Here is a 21,495-nt window from a genome sequence, read left to right on the forward strand (position 1 = left end):
ATTTATTTCAATAATTCAACTAGAATATGGTGTAAAAGTTAACTTGTTTCAATAATTCAACTAGAATATGGTGTAAAAGTTAATTTATTTCAATAATTCAACTAGAATATGGTGTAAAAGTTAATTTATTTCAATAATTCAACTAGAATATGGTGTAAAAGTTAATAAAAATACGGTACAAATCGTGTCCCGTATTAGTTCAATACGGGACGCAACATTTTTTTCTCAAATAAAGGACAATTCCGTATTTTACGGGACGGGTGGCAACCCTAGGTACAGTCAATGGTATAAGCAGTTACCATCCAGTTACCATCCGTAAAGAGATGGTGATGGATAAATGCATACAAAGTACACCAAAAAAAACCACTTAACATACATACTTAACATTACATACACATACAGTCACACACATATATCCCAGCAGTCCATGAATAAGCATTTTATATTATATATAGGTTAGTAAAAGATTATTTTTTAGTTGTCTTTTAAACTTGGAGATAGAAGGCAACACCTTGAGTTCATCATCAATCCTATTCCAAATCTGCGGCCCCCTGCAAACAACACTCATACTGGCGCGCACATGTCGGCGACATTTCCCTAATATGAGTGGTTTGATTCTTTTTTGGTATGTGTGCTGAGAACTGAAGATTGGCACAAGACTACTAAGTCTAGGGTTTGTTATCCTTAAGATAAAAACTATGAGAACCTCCAAGTCAGTGCGTTGTTATTAACTTATTCTATTAGGCCATACATAGGCTGCTCCGACTTCCCTAAATATATTTTAAAAATCCATGGGACCCCTGAAGCAACGCCGAGAATCCTCAAGCCTGAATTATGGTTCTGCGTTAAATCGCAAAGCCAAACAAATATTAGAAGTTAGGTGATTGGAGCAGAAATCCTCATTAATAAAACTTACTTTAGGCCATTTACATTCTACGTTTACATTTCTTATTTTCGCCCAGATGCAAAGTGTGCAAAGTCAAATAAATGTCAATAGCTAAGTGATCAGAGTAGAAATCATCATTAATAAAACGTATTTTAAACCAAACCATTTTCATTAAATTGATAAATAACATGCATCTTCTTGGACAGCATTGATATACAGGTGTTGTGTATGTTTTTTTATATCCTGATTACGTAATTCAGATTTCTTGATGGCAAATTTCAATATGTTTTCTTTGATTTTCTTACCATTTATACATTCAGAGTTGTCATCTGCATAATCAAAAGTGCAACTTTGAAAGCCTCTATCACAAAAACATAAACACTTGTGAAACATTGTGCAAACTGTTAGAAAGTATCTGATTTAAAGGGATGGAGGGATGAATGAATGAATGAATGAATGAATGAATGAATGAATGAATGAATGAATGAATGAATGAATGGATGGATACGATGCAGTGAAAAGGGCTAAATAATGCAATTTTCATCCAAAATGATGTTCACATTAGCACAAAACCGCATGCCAAACTAAAAATAGACACACCGTAGGAAAGGGAGGAGAAGAGTGGAGCCAGTAGGATATAAGGGCTCCTTATGTTGGCTGCAGTTAACAGCAGTGTAAAGACACCAGAGGCCCCTGTACAGGGGGCAGATGTCACGTGAGAGCAGAAGCCTGAGAACAGATTGGTGCATGGAGGGTTAAAAGTAAGCTTAGGGTTTCAGTCTGTGTGGCGTTTTCTTTTTTTTTTTACTGAATTTTGTCATAAACTTAAGAAAATTGTGCCAGCTCATGAAAGTTGTATAATGTAACTCCTTCAAATAATTTGAAAATTACACAAAATGTTGCCTAACATTCCAAAGATTAAGCTCACAAAGGTTTCAGATCCTGACAACAGTCCTCAATATCAGAAATCCATAATGTCTACCTTCAGTAATTTGACAACAATAACATCTTTTCCAGATTCATTGAAACTGGAAGCCTCTATTTAAACATAGCAAACAGGGTACTAAAATATGTTGACAAAAAAAAAAAGAATCAAGTCTTATTCTTTATCATATTAGACTTGAATCAATATGTGACAGAATCGGTGCCCAAGCATCAAACACATGGGTGGAACTGGGGATAGTTGAGATGCCTCAGCCAGTTTGGTCATGTGAGGATCCCTCTGTATCAGCTAAGATAAAGGCTATGTCCACACTAGTTTCACGTTGTTCGGTCGGGAAAGTCAAAAAAAATCTCCATCCACATAACATCACCGTAAACACGTGTCACATGGTCATCCATGCTCATTAGGGATGCAATTATGAGTAAAAACCGCCTGATACCAAGAACAGCACGCTCAGCAGGGTTTACTGTTACGTCTTCACGCTGTGATATCTCTCTGTGATGGTAATGAAATATGTATCATAAAGCTAAACACTGCAACTATGTAATCATTTCCAGATGTTTATGTTTAGGCTATCCACATTAGGCCGCAGTTTACGAAGTGAAAATGGGGTTTGCAGTGGATTAAACTTCTTCGGTTATTCAAGTAAAATTTCACCGTAGTATGGATGAACAATGAAACTAATCCACAAAGCTACAATAGTCAGGGAGAGATGAATAAGCAACTAAAGAAAGAAATGAGAAGAAGAAAAAATTAAAGAATAACTGAGAAGATGTTGGAAAGCAGTAACTAATTTAGTACTGACTGATCAGCTTCAGCACCCCTGTGACCTTGGATTAAAGCAGATATGAAAATTAATTATTTCGTGACTGATGACAATGATGCACTAGCTTATATCCGAGCCTGTATAACAAAAAGTATTTATTGAATATCAGCAGTTTAGAACAGACTTGTTAATCAATAAGAACAAATTGTAAAAATCGATATGTTCGACCTTCATGGTTCCCATTGTAACACAAACGTTAGAGCTCACAATTTAAAAATAAAAAAATCTTTCTTGGTTCAAATCATATTCAGGCTTGAATGTGTGATATTTTCCCTCAGCTGTGAAATCACAATGCGAGTTGTTAATTCATCCAGACTATCTGATCAAAAAAGGTGAGTCTTAGTTCGGGTTAAAATAGCTGCAGAATCAACTATCCAAAAGATTCAGTGCTAAAAACCACAAATCAACATTGCATTGTGATTCAAATCAGCGTGTTAATTCACTGACTGACATTTAAGAAGATGGTTGAATCATTGAATTATTGTCAGTCATCCACAATGTGATATTTTTCAAGACTTATCAAGCTCTTTCAATTTGGTTAAAATGTGACATGTGTTCTGCATCTGCTCGATGGTATTTTAATACATTTTTATCTTTGTTTGGTCTGGCATTTCATCAGCAAATTATTATGCCCTTGAGTCGTACTTTGAGTCATACTTTACAAAATCCTGTTTCTAGAGGAAAGAAGAAAGACCGAGCAGGACTCCTCATGTGAGCATGCACGCCATCTGCGTCAAGTGATGTCACGTGCAGATTGTTGGTAAATGTCTTTTACAGTCTGGTTCATTCAGGAGCGTCAGGAGAAAGAAGCTGTTGTCCGTCAGCAGCAGCTGAGTTTCTTGTCGAGGATGAAAAGGAAGAAGAAATAAATTGGTTGGTTCAGTAAGATGCATTTGTATCTTCTTTAATGTCAGAGGACAGAAACAAAAAGGGATACAAAGGAGGAGATAAAGAGGATGTAAAAAGGGTGGATTGAGGAAGTTTAGATACGTAGAGACATATTGAAGGGAAAATGGAGCGCAATGAAATGTTGTTTATTTAAAAATAGTATTGTTCGTCTTAAAACCTAAGACATTTTTTTGTAAAAAGAGCTTGTGAATTGCTTCTAAAACAACCCATTCAAGATCATATAATAAAGGGGATAAAAGATCAAGTGGAACTAAAACTCACATTATTTCAACTTTGATCACACACAAAATGTATATCGTAAAATTTCCACTTTTCTACTCATTTTCATTTAAGTATTCTGAAGTGTCCTGTGATGGAGTGGTGACCTGTCCAGATGCACCCATGCCTTTAATGCAAAGAGAGATGGGAGAGATTTCATCTAATAATGCAGAAAGTAGGACAGGTTTTTGCATACATATCTTAGATATTATACTTTCAGGCAGAATAAATCAGTATGACCAGGTTCATTTTCAGGTTTTTGGGTCACTTATAATCTGAATGTAAAGAAAGAAAACCACCATCATCCATCACAAGAGCTGTGTAAGACTGGAATCCCCAGGGCAAGAGAAGGAGGGGTAGACCCAGACTGTCGTGGAGGAGAGGAGTCAAAAAGGACCTAGAACACGCCAATACCTCATGGCATGAGGCGCGGAACATCGCTAGAGACCGCAGCAGATGGCGACGCCTAACTGAGGCCCTATGTTCCAGACGGGGCAAAGAGGATTAAGTCAGGTAAGTCATAATCTGAATGTATGTAGGTATATATTAATTTACAAATGTTTTCTTGGTATTCTCTCACTGTACCAAAAGAAAATTATTGTCTTTGCTCCCAAGACTTGATTTGTTTTAACTGCGCCTCAGGTCTAAACTGAGATAGGGAAAAAGGGCATTTAAATAGGCTGCTCCCTACACTTGGACTCAGCTCCAGACCCCTCTCCATCTCAAAGATCTGGTCTCATAAAATCAATTTAAATTTATTTTTTCTAATTCTATATGCATCTGCATCTGGTTGCAGATGTAATGACTTATCATGACTAATCATGTTTATAATGGCTTTTGAAAACTTAAATGATCTAAAATGAGTGATAATTATAGACTTTAAGGATTGCAGCCTTGCTGGTGTTTTTATACATATTTTTAATTTAGACATTTTCAAATGTTTGTAACTCTTGTGGTCTTGGATGGTGTCTTTCTTGTTCAAGGCACTCTTAAAAACGAAATCTCAAACGTTTTTACTCCCTGCTTAAATTAAGGTTGATAACAATAATAATCAGAAATGTATTTGGTTTAAAATAATTTAATATCCACCCGTCCAGCTCCAGAGCAGGTCACACCTTTTAAAAGTCCGTTTAAAAGAGAGCCACCTGATACCGAAAATCCTCTCGAGAGTGAACCTACCGGATCAATGATCTGGTTTCACATTGGGTATTGACCGTTCGTGCTCATTGCATAATCACACTTTTGGAAGTCATTTGGGAGTGGCCGGGAAAATCTCAGCGGTAAATCAGGTATTACCACCCACAAATACACAAAAGTAAAACATTTCACAGCAACTCCAGAGTTAAAGGCAAAATCTCTCTGTTATACATTGAATGATTAAAACTCTTGACAAACAGCGTTTCTTACTCCTGGGGATGAGTGTGTAAATTAAGATTAGCTCACACCTTCTGGTCTACAGTGGTGTCTCTGCGAGGCCAAACCGACTTGACTTCATTCCTTAACACACATGATGAGCCACGTTTGGCTGGCGTGGTGCGACACACTCATTCCTCTTAACACAATAGACTTCCAACTTTAGCTGAGAAGGCAGCTCCATGTGGGACACTTTGTTTTTCTGCTCACAGTCCAGAGCAGTCGAGGATGCTGCTGAGCCTCTGCAGCCACGCAACACCTGGGGACGCATTTAATATCGACGGACACCTGAACGAAACTGGTAACCATCTCTCCTTTAATCTCGACACATTCTGAAAGCAGCGATAAAAGATGAAAAGATTAAATGGCCCGAGTATTTTGCCGTGTATCATTAAATAAGACTGAACAAGTCTGGGCCATATGTTGACATATGTTACCATTTCCTTATATGAACTCTTTGCAAATAAAATTAACTTGTGATTTTTTTGGGGTATTTTTGGTAAAAAAAAAAAAAAAAACATAGTTACATTAAATACTTCCTATAAAACTGTTTGTAACATGTTATAATTTAACTTGATATTATTTTAACCTTAAAACTGACTACCTGCAGATCAGCTAAATAAACACTTTCATAATATAATTGACCTAGGTAATTGAGAGATAGTTACCATACATTTACTTTAAACGATTTTAAGACATCTTGTAAGGATTGATCTTATCATAGGCTACGTGTACCAACTTAGGTGTCATCATAATAGCTTAGAAAAAGGACAATGTTGTCTGATATGTTACAGGTGACCTATTCAGGTGCCTTATTATGATGTCACCAACCTCCTTAGCTCACAGGAAGGGTCTTTGTTCCGCATGTTTCTCAAAGTACAGAATCTCATGATCGTTTTAGGTTAAAAGTCAAAATGAATGCCTGGATAGAGATGTAAGCGACATCAGCTTGAAAGAACTAGTTTGGTGAGAGGTAACACCTTTGACTACTCAGGAGAACCTGTTAGGCCAGTGACGGGTGTTGGGTGGGTCATACCTGAAGGAAGAAGGAAAAGAGTTTAGAGGACGATGATTTATGGAAAAAGACCAGATATTTTTAGACTAACTTGTTGTTTTGTGTATGAATCTTGAATCAGTTGTTTTATATATTTAAACCTGTTCAAAATGTATTCTGAGAGCATATTGCTTTTCTCTTAACAGGTCAGACCATTTGAATGAGTTGTCTCTACTTATGTGTGTCGGAGAAACAATAATCAGAGAAAAAAGATAATCTCCACATCTGTAATCGTCACTTGCAATCCAGCCCAACCATGAGGGACAGACTAAGTCACCTGCAGGACGTGTCCAACGACATCATCGAGCCGACGGAGTGTGCAGAAGTCACGGTCTCTGAATCCTACAGTAATATCGACTTAGAGGAGGAGTTAACCCACGAGGCAGTTGTTTTTGACAACAGCCCTGATCTGGCAGAAGTGTTTTCTCAGTCACAAGACGTCCATAGAGAAGTTCAACTCATCCGCCTCGACGTTAAAAGGCTTCGCGAGCAAAATTCTCGCATGCTCCAAGGCAACACCACCATGAGCACAATTAAAAGGGACTCCAATGTTATCGGAGCTGACATCAAGAAGCGGGCGGAAAACGTGCTGGAGCGCCTGCACAACATGGATGGAACAGCCCACAAGCTCGAGGAAGCGCATGGCTCAAACTCGGCCATCACACGTATCTCCAGGACCCAGTACGCCTGCCTCAGTAATGGTTTCCGAGATGTCATGTTTGACTATAATGAGGCCGAGATGACCCATCGCAAGAACTGCAAAGGCCAGATCCAGAGACAAATGGAGATAGTGGGGCGCGAGGTGACAGGAGAGGATGTTGAGGAGATGCTTGAGAAGGGTCAGTGGAACGTCTTTGCTGACAATGTAGTTAGTGAAGGCAAAACCGCTCGATCAGCTCTGTCCCAGATTGAGAAGCGTCACCAGGAGCTAATAGATCTGGAGAGTCGTATCTCGGGCATCCATGAGATATTCCTGGACATCGCCTTGCTGGTAGAGGAGCAGGGTCCAATGTTGAACTCCATCCAAACCAATGTTCAAAAAACTGATGAAAATTTACAAACTTGTCTCGTTAAACTCCGTAGAGCCAAACGTTATGACAGCAGCAACCCGATGAAGAAGATGTTTTGCGGCTGTTTTCCATGCTACAAGTGACAAGAAAAAGAGATGGGTAGCGAAATGTCAACATTCGAAGTGGATATATGAAGAAAAAGATTTAAACATTTGCTGTTAAACTGTGTTTGTTAACATGGGCTCTGGAAAAATGCCATATTTTTATTTCTTTTTTTTCTTTGAGGAATAAAATACATCTTTAAAGGTAGAAAGGATGAACCTATTTTATCTTGATTGAGCAATAATAAATGTGTGTAAACAAATATAAGTTGCACTTAAGTTAAATTAATGTTTGTATCAAGGGTTTGAGATGGATATCTCATACCAGAATACCACCCCCATGACTGATATGTGATGTTGACGATTTGAGAATATTTTCCATATTTTCTTAGCCTCTGGGGCTTCTGTGGATACATTTGTGTTGGTAGGAACATTGCTCCAGGAAGTGCTTCTGTCACAGTAAACCTTATAAATGTTATTTAAAACGATTCTTCCCTAATTTCACTGTGTCTTCCCACTGCTGATATGTACGTCATAGCTGACAAAGGCATTAAAGACAGCTTAAGAAACTCTACCATAGTTCTTGTTCTTGAAATCACTTCTCCATTACTTCACTATAAACAATGAAATTCATTGGTTACAGTTGACCAGCAATGCTTCCTCTTGTTTTCTCAGACTTGCCATTTCTTTTTAGGGCATCAACAAGTTAACATTTTTTGAACTGCATTTGGATTTTATGCTGCGATCACACTGTTTACAACCTTTTGAGGGCTTTGAATCCAGTTGATTTATGTTTTGTCCCTTAAGTGGTTTCTATTATATTATAATACATTTAAAAAAATCAGTCTGTATATATTATTTAATTAAAGATCCACCATAGAATATTGAAACAAAGTTTATACGATTTTTTGATTAGTTGTTTTCTCTCCAACATGAATCCAACATAAGAGTCCTGGATTCTTTACTGGGCTTCTATAAGTACATTTATTTATCCAGGACCTTTCACAGACATGAGTCACAAAGTGCTTCACAAAGCAGATACAAATTGATTTCATTAAAAGCACAGGTTAAACCAATGAAACCATTGGTTAACAAAAAGCCTGCTTAAAAAGAAAAGTTTTTAACTGCTTTTTTAAATCATAAACTTAGTCTATATAGGCAGCGAATCGACAGAGGTGGAGTGCTGCATAACCTTTAGACACCTACGTTCAGGTGTGTTCACTCAAGAAATGTGAAGCAGCTAGTTCTTCACACAAAGTCAGTGGTTCAGTGTAGTTTCTCAGTATAATTCTATTCCAAACTTGTTCCAGACATGTTATTTGAGAGGACTGCCATCTCAGTTGAGTGTCTTGGTATCAAAAGTGATCAGAAAGGGAAGCGGAAAAAAAATGATTTCTTTACAAGGAAGTAATCATGCTTGAGGGGGAAGGCTCTTCTTGTACATCAGCTGTGAAGGGGCGGCAGTCACACACACGTGTTGAACAAAAATCAGATATCTGATTTCCTTCGTCAGAAGAAAAAGATGCTCTACCGGGCGCCTCAGGTCTGCTGAATTGCGTGAGATAAGCTGAAAGGACTCAACTTGTCTTTTGATACTCACAGACTCAAAACAGGTAAGATATTTGAGAATTTAGCAATATCTGACTTTTTTCAGAAAAATAATAGTAGACAACAGGCAGGAAGATTAATCAATCTAATCTAACTAGTCCCCTGATCCACAGGTGGCTTGGAAGAAGTGTTTCAGTATTTTATGAAAAATAGTGTTACAACTTTACAATTATGTAATTTGCACTAAAATGGAATGAGGAAATTGTTTTCTGTGTTTTACCATTCAAGGATGACACTTTTTTTAAGGTTTTATAAAGCATAAGTTGCATAAAATTGAAATCAACATGGAAATGTCTACTAGTATGTTTATCTGCAAATTGGCTCAAATGTATGCATTTAGTGTATTTATTGGCTGTAACCCCAGTTTGAAAAGAAAAGGGCATTTTTCTGCTTTCTTCCTTCTTCCTGGTTTCAATGAATTCATTCCAGTGAGCAACTGAACTATGACTGTTGTCATTGTCGAGAGATAAAAATGTTGTACTTTTGTGTACATCACATGGATTAGTTATATAATATTGAATATGAGTTTTGTTTGGGGACAGTAGGCTAAGTATAATGAGTTTATTTAAATTTCTCTATCAGAGCTTTTAGTGTTTAAATATCTTTTTTAAGGATATCATTTTTCATTGATGGTTTTTTTTTATCAATATGTCATAGCATAATGAGGATACTCTCAAATGACACAAATTTATGTCTCAGATGTTGTGTGTATGATAAAAATCTGACACCATAGTAGATGAGGGAAAACTCTAGATTATGGATAAGCCCAATGACCAAAATGTTCTTCTATTCAGGATCCCACGGCAAAATGCGGGACCATCTGGAGAGATTGCAGACCATTAGTGAAGAACAGGAGGACTACGATCCAGAGTTTTGTGGACCTGAGTATGATGTAGACAAGGTGACTCTGTCCCAGCAGGCAATTATATTTGAGAACTCCTCAGCTATTGATGATGTCCTGAGTGAGGCCCACTCCATACGCAAGGAGATTTCCATGCTTTCCTTGGAGGTGAAGCGTCTGAGTGGACACAATGACCGTTATCGCACCTCTACAAGCCGCCTCACACTTTTGAAGAGGGACTCAGACTGCATCGCCAGAGCGATCCAGAAACGTGGGGAGTCTCTGCATGCCCGTCTGGAGGCCCTGGGTAAGGAGAAAAGCCAGTTGGAGGAGAAAGAAGGCACCAGTTCTGCAGTTAGCCGTATTGCGCGCCTTCAGTATGACACCCTGAATCATGACTTCCGGGCTGCCATGTGTGCCTACAGTGAGGCTGAGGAGAAGCAGAAAATTACGTGCAGGAACAGGATCCAAAGGCAGGCTTCCATCATGGGGAATAACATCAGTGACAAGCAGCTGGATGTGTTGGTGGATAAAGGTGGCGAGGGCTGGACGGAGCTTTCCCAGAGCCTTAACTCACAAAGGTCATGCCGTTTAGCCCTGTGCGACATCAGAACCAGACACAAGGAGCTGGTGGACTTAGAGGCAAGGCTGAAGGACATCCATGAGCTGTTCCTGCAAATGGCCATACTGGTGGAGGAGCAGGGATCTATTCTTAATAACGTTGAATATAACGTGTGCAACAGTCAGGAATATGTTGATAAATTCAACTATCACATCAAGCGGGCCGTACAGTATAAGAGGAAAAACCCTCTTTTGCACTGTTGCCCCTGTCTTCCCTGCTGGAGGAACTAAACTATTTAGGACTTGGTTGACAGCATGCAATTATGAGTGATTGAAAAAAATATATGTAAACATGATGCCAAACGGATATGTAACTGAAAAATAATGTGCAATATGCTTACTTTTATGAATATGATAGCCTTTACTATCAGCTAGTTATCCCCTGAGAAGCTTTCTGTATTATTCTGAAGTGCAAAGCTGATAATTGTTTAAAGTTTGGATTCGCAGGCTTTTAAAAAATGTATTTATGCTATGTACATTATGTTATGATCACAGAATTAGCGTATATGTATATAAGATGAGTAAACTCTTTAAAGAAGAATGTTTAAGTCAAAACTTTCATTGTAAACTGTTAACTGATGTCTAATAAATGCTGCTGTAATGATGTATTTGGCAAAACTTTATTACTTGAGCACTGGCTTGAGTCTGTGGGAAAGCAGTTCACATGTTAAGAAATTTGTGAGAATGGGGCGTCATGAGAAGAAGATGGAGGGATGAAATGAGAATTTAAAAACTGCAGCTAGATCGTGCTAAATTAAAAGCATTTGTTTGCCCATGTGCAAGTATGGTCAGAACCAGGTACGGTACGTTTGTAAATGGTGGACCCATCAAACAAAGAAATATCACAATTATTTTTTACAACTGTTTTTACTACTATTAGACTGGTTTGGAATCACATTCAACAAAGTAATTTGTTCGTGACTGATCTGTTTTCTCACGTTTTATTCACTTTCTGTCTCACACAGAAACCCACACCTGTCAAGTCTCCCATTTTGGCAGAGAAACTATCGTATTTTACCCCTCTTTCCTCCCGTATTAGTATTTTCCCGTAAATAGTCCATGGGCCAGAGCCCAAAATTTCACTAGTCAGTACCACTCAAGGTGACCAAACTTGCTTATAATTTTTGAAAATATCCATGTCTGTATATTATATTTTGGTATGATAACCCTTCCTGAGTGGCAGCTGGATCATAGTTATCAGCTCATGAAGTTACCCACCCCCTTCAGAAAATTACATTTTAAAGGGGACCATTGAGGCGTTCATTCAAGCTAAGATGTGATACATTTCCTGAATCCTTATGCTCCTATGAGTATTCCAATTTTTGTATTTTGTGTCTCTGTTGTTCCTAGATGACACAGGGAAAAAAGATACTATATCATTTAGGCGAAAATTGTGTAAAAATGTGTGTTGTTTATAGTTTAAAGAGCTGGAGTGACCTCTATGTTGGTCAGAAAGATTCACATCTTAGCTTGAATGAATGCTTAAAATGATACCAAAGACAATATTGTGAAACATTAACAGATATCCTGTACATGAGTCTAAACCAGGATATGCACCAGCATCTAAAATGTAATTTTCTGAACTTCATGAGCTGATAACTATGATCCAGCTGCCACTCAGGAAGGGTTATCATACCAAAATATCATCTACAGACATGGATATTTTCAAAAATTATAAGCAAGTTTTGTCACCTTGAGTGGTACTGATATCTGGCCTGGCCCATGGACTAACATTTCCAGTTTTGTTATCATATGGCTATAATCATTTTTAAACAGCAAACTCAATTGCCACTAGTCTCGCGAGAACTGCCACCTGCTGTACCCTGGATGGCAGTTCTCGCGAGGTTAGTGGCAACAACGGGAACAAACTCGGAACAACAAGAGATGGATGGATGTAACGAGAAAGGAGGCATTTCTGCTAAAAAAGAGAAGACTTCGTGTAAATATCTGTAAAAATGGGATATAACATTTACTTTCCTAAAGGGGAGAACAGTTACGAGTTCTGAAAGATTTGTAACTGCGTTTTTAGTGTCTCTCACGGGGGAAGGACGGATGTCATTCATGATTACCAGAGAGCCACATGAGTGAAAATGACAAATTAAAATAAAATGTAAATGTTTCACTTGAAGACAATCAATGTGTATATAAACTGAAAATATTTTAAATAGATAAAGGGGCTTTAATTCACTTTTGTGTTTTCATTGAGACTCTATTATAGGAATCACATACATAGGAAGTAGATAAACAGCATTTCAGTGTCAACAAAAGTACAACTATCAGATTCTGATCACATAATTGTAGTTTGAAAGTGGTTGACATGTAGTTTATTTTACATTTCTCGTAAATCTGTCTTAAAATGTAATATACTGGACCTCGGTTGGGCTGGTGGGACAACGGGCGGCGGAAAATATCCCGTATTTTTAAATCCAAAACTTGACAAGTTTTCGGCGCAGATGCGCCCCGAAAGGAAGAGCCGGTGTTCTGCCAATTTCTGCTGCTTTGCCAAAAAATGCCACCTAATGGTTTTCTACCTTTGTAGAGCTACAATTTTACTGTGTTTTACTCCCTAGCCCACGTCCTTTACCCCAAGTGGTCCTTGTCTTTCCAGGCCGTCATTGTAAATAAGTATGTGTTCTTAATGACCTGCCTGGTTAAATAAAGGCGAATGACTGAATCAAATAAAGCCATAGAATTGTTTTTTTTTCTCTTTATCGTATAATGTTCACAAAGTGTAATGCAATTCATGTCATGGGTAGTGTCAGTACTCGAGTTGAGGGGGGATGAGGGGGGATGGCATCCCCCCTGAAATAAAGACGGTCCAAATCATCCCCCCTGTAAAACTGCCATCCCCCCTTTCCATCCCTTATGTCATTTCATCAATGAATGTGGTTTTACTGCTATTTCAACATTTAGAGTCATCACCAGAAAAATAAGACCAGAAAAATAACTTATTTGACAATTTTCACCTGTTTCAAGTACATTTTCACTTAAAATAAGTAGGAAAATCTGCCAGTGGGACAAGATTTATGTTCTCATTACAAGCAAAAAAAATCCTGTTCCACTGGCAGATTTTTTAACTTATTTTAAGTGAAAATCTACTTGAAACAGGTGAAAATTGTTGTTTTTTCCACTGATGAGTCTTGTTTTAAATGTAATGAGATTTTTTTACTAAAATGATCATTTTAACTAGAAATAAGACAAATATTCTTGTTAAGATTTTGAGTTTTTGCAGTGATCCATTTTACTTATCCTGTGAAGCACAGAGGCATATTGATAAGTTCAGAAAACGTATCATTATTATCATTATTATGTTTTTTAATTGTTGTGTTTTGATGTATTTGATGTAAACACAGTGGATATTTAAAGCTTACAGAAGGCTGCATTTAACTGCTGCTATGTAATTCCTGCAGTATTTCTGCAGGTGTTTTGGTCACTGCTATTATTTGTAATATATTATATTATTTGTAATCAGCACAAATTATCTGTCCCCATATGATAAAATCCACCATCCCCTCTGATTTCTTTTTACAACTCGAGTACTGGGTAGTGTATTTTGAAGGATCACTCCCACATTATCAATTTTACATCGTGCAAGAAATGATGGGCGTGTCAATCAAACTTAGAAAATCGAATATGCGCATGCGCAGAGCCACAACGTAGCATTTCTCGGCACGGAGCAAGAACACGCTTCTTGCTTTCGAGTCGACGTCCTAGAAAAAGTTCTAACATTCTAGACGTTCCAGGAACGTCATTTTAAAATGTAACGCCACGTGGCGTCGCGGATGGGTCTCGTGGTCCATTGAGTGTCTGCTCTGAAGCATTAGTTCGCAGTGTGCTCGGAAGTGCGGAAGTGCGGACTTTTACGCTCCTTCTGCTATCTGTTAGCATACGCGAACGTCAGTCATTAGACATCTACATGTCTAGTTGTGTGGCAAAGGAAATGAATGAAGTACCCGAAAAGAGTTTTTTTTAACAGGCTTCAAATAATAAGTTCAGTTAAAAAGATAGTTGGAAGTTGTAACTATGTTTTTACCGACGAGTAATGCAGTAGAAGTGCAACCATATCCGAATGAGCTGCTAGCTGCTAACACTGCACCGACGTAGAAAGAGCTGTGAGCTCCGCTTTCGAAAAATACGACTTATTTATGAAATGCGATATGATAGTATTATTATATCGCAATGTCGTTTATATATGTAAATAGACATTGTGGTCATGAATAGCATGTGTACCAGGATGGCCGAGTGGTTAAGGCGTTGGACTTAAGATCCAATGGACATATGTCCGCGTGGGTTCGAACCCCACTCCTGGTAGCTCTTTAGTTTTGCAAATATTTCACTAATGATTGCTAACGTATCCTTTGCAAGCACAAAACATCCCTGACTACGCCTAATCTTAGAGACAATCGAATATGTATAAAAAAAGGCAGTGTAATTTGATGTGATGCAGATACAACGACTCTCCCCTATTGCTGAACTGGTTCAGTACATTCATAGCATTTTTAAAATGCTGTAGCTTTTAGATAAAATAAGATAAAATCCTTTAATCCTTTAATAGTCCCACAGAGGGGAAATTTCCAGATTACAGCAGCAAAGGGCAAAACACAAGAGGCATCAATATCACACAGTAATAATAAACATATATACAATAATAATAATAAGAAGAAGGAGAATAAAAATAGTAATAAAAAATACTAGTATATAAAAAGAATAAAAAGAATAACAGATGGATATTTACAGATGTTATTTACATAATTGCACGTTGCAGAGAATGGTATTGCACATTATTTTCCGGTATGTATATTTATTGTCAGGTAGATGGAAATTTTCTTGTGAATATTAGCAGCTGTGTATTATTATTTTGATAACGATATAAATGAAGTGGATAAATTAAATCTAATGGCATATATGCAACGTTTGAACAAAACATCTGCAGTCTTCTATCTATCTATCTATCTATCTATCTATCTATCTATCTATCTATCTATCTATCTATCTATCTATCTATCTATCTATCTATCTATCTATCTATCTATCTATCTATCTATCTATCTATCTATCTATCTATCTATCTATCTATCTATCTATCTATCTATCTATCTATCTATCCATCCATCCATCCATCCATCCATCCATCCATCCATCCATCCATCCATCCATCCATCCATGTTGTTAAAGTAGATGCACGATTTCGACGGGAGAGGGCGCTGTAAGCCCTTGTGGTTTCAGCCTACTGAAGGCCTATGCACATTCAGACTTGTCGTTTACACGTCAGTGTCATCTACATCTGTAACAGAAAAAACAAAAAACCAAGAAAACGTACAACAGTAGCTACAACAGCTATTTGCATGAAAATAAAATACTATAGATCCAATAAGTGTTTGCAGAAAAGGGAGTCTTGTGAAACTTTCTGACTTCATTCAAATTCTTCATTAGAACAGTGAGTGTAGAAATGTATCGCATGTAGCAGTTTATGACAAGTTACAGTATATAGCTGCATGTAAAAGTGTCAGAGTTGTTTAATAGGGCCTTTAGTAGCCTTTTTTTCAATTTGAGTTTTTCAAAAGGTTTCTGAACAATCACACTTGCCAGCTTGGTTTCTCTGCACGACACCCAAAAAATTTAGCTGTCATTTGATATGTGCTGGAGGTTAGAGAGATCACCAATTTGTGAAATTGAGCTGTTTTCTTTGAGCTGTGTGTGGATGCATCCACAAAAGAGCCCTGACAACTGAGAAGCAGGAGGAAGAGGGAGGATCAACATCTCTGGATCCCCAAAGCCTCCAATGGGCCCCAATCTATTATTCAGTCCCCTCGGGTATTTGAAAAGTTGTTGCTTTTAAAGGCTGACATTACTTGGTATTATAACATGACACCTGTCACATAAGGCAGTGGAAGGGTATAAATATAAACAGAGCTTCTCAAGTTTATTGTTGTGTTATTGAGAAGTCCCAGCAGGGAAGATTTTTCTTCAGCTTCGTTGTTTACATGTTTGTTTCTTATTTTCACAAAACATCACCTGTCATTTTGCTGATCTTCGCCATCCATTTTTTTTGTTTGCATTTTGTGTATCAAAGATACATGTGAATAAAGTTCCATATTCATAAGAGAACTGTTGAATGCACTGAATACATCAACTCTAAAAATAGGTACATTGCATCCACTGAATCTATAGCAAAAGAGCTTCTTGTAAGAGGAAATTTTGTGTTGCAGATGTGCTAATACCAATATTTCTACACGTTTAAGTGAACATTTTTAAACTATAATTTTTTCTGAACATGATCTAACTAGATCTTATATGAAACTGTATACACACATGCATGCATAAGAGTGGACAGCCTATCTCGGTGTTATCCAGTAATATCCAGGATTCATTATAAGTTGGAATCTGTAACAAAGTGAAAAGTACTCAGTTATGGAATGTAGTTAATCTTCTCAAGACCCACACATTTGAAGTGCTTTACATCTTTTTAAACACTATTGTTTTGTTGTTCCAGGTTCTTGTGTCAGAAAATACTTATATACTTATGTTATTTTGTTGAATTATGACAATCACAAACAAACGCTTAGTAAGAAATTAAAATACCCTCAATACCTATCACATACTGTTTTACAAAAGAAAAGGAAAAACAGAAATGCAGCTTGATATCAGAATCAGAATCAGAATCAGCTTTATTCGAACAGGTTCGAACATTGTCCAACAAGGAATTTGACTCCGGTAGTTTCGCTCTCTATGGTATAAGGTGAACAATAAACAAATGAACAATAGACAAATAGACAATAGACAAATGTGGAATTTCTATGTACAAAAATTATAAACATTTTAAGGTGCAGCAGTTTGAGGTAGTGAGAATAAGTATGACCTATTTACAATTTCTACAGACAAGAATTATGCAAAAATACAAGATAAAAAATTAAAATTGTACAAAAAGAAATAAAAAGTGAGAGGTGCAGCAGAGAGAGGCAGCATGAATATTAAAGAGGGGTGCTGGATTTTTTTATATTTTGATGATTTATTTATATATTGCACGTGTTTGGTTACAAAAAAAAAATATGAATATATATATATATATATATATATATATATATATATGAATAATAGTAGAATAACAAAATCTAATATGAAGGATTCATTTAACATTTTTTTCCCCAATATATTTTGGTGACTAGCACTCAGTAAGCTATATAATTGAGATTGTTGTCAGTTGTGGTGCTATTTTGTCAAGGAAGTAGTCAGTTCATGTGAAAACTTCACTAAATATCAGTTTTTATTTAGTTTCCATAAAGAGACTATGCATAGTGGGAGTCACTGGTTTTGCTGGTGTAACGTCACGTGACAACCACCGCGCCATGTTTCCATCTCCGCGTCAGGAAAACTTTTACAGCCAGAGGGAAGAGCTCAGGACCATCACAAGCCAACAATAGTACACACTGCATTTCCGGTTCACGCCTTCAAAATAAAGGCTTGAACGACATTATTATTAACATTCCCTTGCGTTAGAAATAGTTCTGTAAGTGCATCATAACGAATTAATGACAACGATACTCTTCTTTGCGAACAGTTTTATTGTTTTCATTTAAAATAACGGAAATAGTACTTAAAATAATACATCTAAGGTAAATACGTTTAGAAACAGATTATTTTACTCTGAAGGCAGCATTGTGGGTTTCCGCTGTGTGTTACTTAACTCTTAATTAGCTTTACGTGGGTCCAAGCAACAGGGAGAAAGTCAAGAAAGAAACAAGAACAAAGTTGTGGGACCTGCGTGAGCAGCGCCGCGGTGTTCACCCACGAAATGCTGTAACAATCTCTCCGTTTTTGAGAGACAAATACCTGCTAATTTCCCAAGACAACAGTGTCTCTTGAAAGCGTTTTTTTTTTCTTTTTTTTTGGAGCACATCGTGGAGACTGGATGACTTAAGGACCGTCCACTTTAGCCCAGCCAAGTTTTAACACTAGTTTAATAATGTGTCACGTTACGCGTTGAAAATGCCTTAGTTTAAAACGTTTAATTCAATTCAACCCAGTCGTGTCTACACTACACGTTTTGGAGCTGTTTTCAAAGAAGTGACCCCTCGGTGACAGCAGAGGTGAGTGAGTGATCTGGATCTGCAAAACCCTCAGGACATCAAACATTAATCATTGCACCCATTGCATTCTTCTCAAACCACGTTACTGCTACTTTTGTTGTCAGAAAAGGGGTTGCTTAAAGTCAAAACGCTGCAAGTGACTTAAACAACCACCGAGAAAACCTAACCTTGTGCTTTAAATGTAGTTGGTCGAAGTTTAATGCTCTCTGCAAGCCTGATTTTTACATTGGTTGAGTCACTGTCCACATGCCAAAGAGATAAAACATTAACCACGACAAGGCCAGTACTGTTGCAGTAATTAAAAACCACTTTGGCAGAGCTTATTTCAGGAAGAATGTAATCTCGTCTGATAAAGCACAATAGATCTTTTAATATATTGTCTTCTAACATCAGCCAAACTGGGAAATGCTGCTCAACACTTGCCAGTGTCCAGATTTGTGGTTGTTTTGCTTTGGTTGCTGCAGCTACTCCCACTAACAGAGAGAGGAACTGAAATTGTAAAGATACCAGATGAGACAGCCTTTTTTGAAGTTTAAAAAAAAAGTTATTTTTGGATCTTGCATCATCCTTCAAGAACTTTAACTCATCGTGCACTGTTTGGTTAAAAAAACAAAACAAACCAAAAAACACATGAACTCCTTTTATGGTAAAAGCAAACTATTTCAGGAGTGAACCTGGATGGTCTTATGATAATGGGTTGCCCAATAAGAAATGAAATCACAAAAAGAGCTGATAGATGCTTTAATTTTAGAAACCTAAGTGGAAATTGCACTGGGATGACCACAATGTCATGTGTGTTTCATTCACAAAAAAAGCACATGACAACTAATCATAATTTTTCTTCTTCTTCATAGTTTAAGATTTTTAGTTCATTTTGAAGAAACTATCACCATTTGCACCCCTTTACAGCAAACCACAGTCCAGGCAGGATTAGCTGCTCCTCTGGTCTTTTGCTTTTCAGAAATCTTCGCCATGGTCTGAAGAGAAGTTTAGAAGGAAAGTTGACAAACTTTGAATTGTAGTTGGTTGAGAGAGAAAACTGAGAGCGCAACAACAAACCTCCATTCTCCTGCTTAACTATTAATTGTGGTTTAGGGTCAAAAATGAACTCTTTTCACTATTTTTAGTACTTCAAACTTTGAGTTTATTGAAAGCTGAGATTTTTATACTAAAATATATGCACAGATTTGCAGCTTCAGGCAATGATGAAAATCTAGCTAGTTGTTAAAGACGTTATGTCTAAACCAGCTGTGAGTGTTTTAACACCTCGTCTGAAATGCTCAGGTGTGAGTGGTCTGCTTTCATGCCGTAACATTTTCCTTTTATCACACAATATCACGTAAAAACAGAGAAGTACTAATGGAATAAGCTGTGTTTTTGTAGTTTAAGACGAAGCTGAGGAACTATGAAACTAACTGGGTTATTCTTGCTTGCAGGTACAGAAAGAGGACTTTTGTTCAGCGTGCCAAGAGGCCTGGAAGTACATTGCACAATTTCTGCTGTTCTAGCACTGGAATAAGTAACCACAATGGCATTTCATGGTGACATCGCGGAAGGAGGAGCCAATGAAGAGTTCAATGAAATCATCAAGTGGAGATCTGGTATGTTGTCGATAACTGACACTTGATGCTATTTTTGAGTCTCTGCTAAACATCGCGGATGTGAGGAGTCTGTGAGAAAATGCGCATGTGCAAATGCTGGCAGATGTTTTACAACGCTTCTATGAACAAGGGAACAATTTGTTGTACGTGCTCAAGGGTAGTCACTGAAAGGAAACACTGACAGAGCCAGAAATCCTGTTGTGCATGGTTAACCTCAGTTCCCATGGAGGCAAGGGAAAGGAGACAGAGCTAAAGCAAGCAGCAAAGGCTTGAAGAGAGGTGGAGATGGTTGACTGTACCAAGTTTGCTCAGAGAAAGTAGCAGGGAAGGCAGATGGTGACAGTTGTGAAAAAGGGAAGGCAGGAATGCAGGGATGGATTTAGAGAGCCACACCCAGTCTCTTCTTTCTTTCTGTGTTTGTTCTATTTCATTGGTTAATTTTTTTTGGTAAATGCCACCCTCGCAGAGAGGGACACACACAAACAAGTTGATGATCTGATGAGAGGAGTGCCTTAGTTGAACACGTACAGTAATTCATGGCAATTTAAAGTAATAAATAGCCAGCTATTGTGTGTCTGTCTATTCAAAGATGAAATTGCTGGCTTTTTGAGTTGTGCACTTGAGTAAGGATGGGATTATGGGATGATAAGGGACTGACTGGGAAAAGTGGAAATCACAAGCCTTTGTCTTTAGTGGAGTAGTCAAACACTCATATGGGTGCATTTTTTTTTTTTTTTTTAATTTGGATTTTATAGTAAATTCTTATGTTTCAGGCGAAAAAGATTGGGAGCTATGTCTCATTGTAGAAGCAGTTCTGGGTGGAACATAATCATGAAATGTTGGTTGATATTTGAAAAGCTTGAATTGTATCCACAATGTGACTCACAAGTGAGGATATGTGTGTCCAGAGTCCAAACACCATCAGTCTGTCTGCATGAGTTTCCATAGTAACAATTTAGTCTTCTCCCTGGTGTTTAAAGTGGTAGTGATGGCGGAAATTCTCTTATTGGTTAGGATTTGATGCTTTTTTTTTTTTTTTTTTAATATGCGCTGCATTTAAATTGAGTCAGAAAACATTAAATCCTGTTTTAAAGTTTGCATTGAAAATAGAAAAAAAACTTAAAAGCATATGCACTTTTTTGATGTCCTGGGTACCAATTCAGCTAACCCTCCGTCCAACTGCTGCTGTCTCTCAACAATCAAACACAGCAAAAAAAAAACAGGCTTGTCCATGTGCCAGCTTTCCTGGCCCACCCAACCTCAGAGCACTGGCAGAATCCGTGCCAGGAATTCCACTGCGCCGGTGGAGTTTGTAATTTACAGCGTTTTTCTCCGAC

General features: G+C 37.5%; 3 protein-coding genes and 1 non-coding gene across 4 annotated transcripts in view; all 4 read left to right on the forward strand.

Annotated features, from left to right (window-relative positions):
- The first annotated feature begins 5,357 nt into the window (after positions 1-5,357).
- Positions 5,358-8,007, forward strand: stx11b.1 (syntaxin 11b, tandem duplicate 1). Its single transcript, XM_061746658.1, has 2 exons — positions 5,358-5,536; positions 6,436-8,007. The coding sequence occupies exon 2, from the start codon at positions 6,546-6,548 to the stop codon at positions 7,440-7,442; it is 897 nt and encodes a 298-aa protein (XP_061602642.1). The 5' UTR covers positions 5,358-5,536; positions 6,436-6,545; the 3' UTR covers positions 7,443-8,007.
- A 901-nt stretch (positions 8,008-8,908) lies between these two features.
- On the forward strand, positions 8,909-11,267 carry LOC133464893 (syntaxin-11-like). Its single transcript, XM_061747089.1, has 2 exons — positions 8,909-9,013; positions 9,803-11,267. The coding sequence occupies exon 2, from the start codon at positions 9,817-9,819 to the stop codon at positions 10,699-10,701; it is 885 nt and encodes a 294-aa protein (XP_061603073.1). The 5' UTR covers positions 8,909-9,013; positions 9,803-9,816; the 3' UTR covers positions 10,702-11,267.
- A 3,431-nt stretch (positions 11,268-14,698) lies between these two features.
- On the forward strand, positions 14,699-14,781 carry trnal-uaa (transfer RNA leucine (anticodon UAA)). Its single transcript has one exon. It is a non-coding gene; the product is annotated as a tRNA-Leu (tRNA).
- A 3,406-nt stretch (positions 14,782-18,187) lies between these two features.
- utrn (utrophin) overlaps positions 18,188-21,495 on the forward strand; it is a 191,240-nt gene continuing 187,932 nt past the window's right edge. The window contains exons 1-2 of the mRNA XM_061747080.1: positions 18,188-18,557; positions 19,994-20,158. Coding sequence (XP_061603064.1) covers positions 20,086-20,158 — 73 coding nt within the window. The 5' untranslated portion in view covers positions 18,188-18,557; positions 19,994-20,085. The remainder of the gene's footprint in view (positions 18,558-19,993; positions 20,159-21,495) is intronic.

This window comes from Cololabis saira, chromosome 18, assembly GCF_033807715.1.
Source record: "Cololabis saira isolate AMF1-May2022 chromosome 18, fColSai1.1, whole genome shotgun sequence".
Classification (NCBI taxonomy): domain Eukaryota; kingdom Metazoa; phylum Chordata; class Actinopteri; order Beloniformes; family Belonidae; genus Cololabis; species Cololabis saira.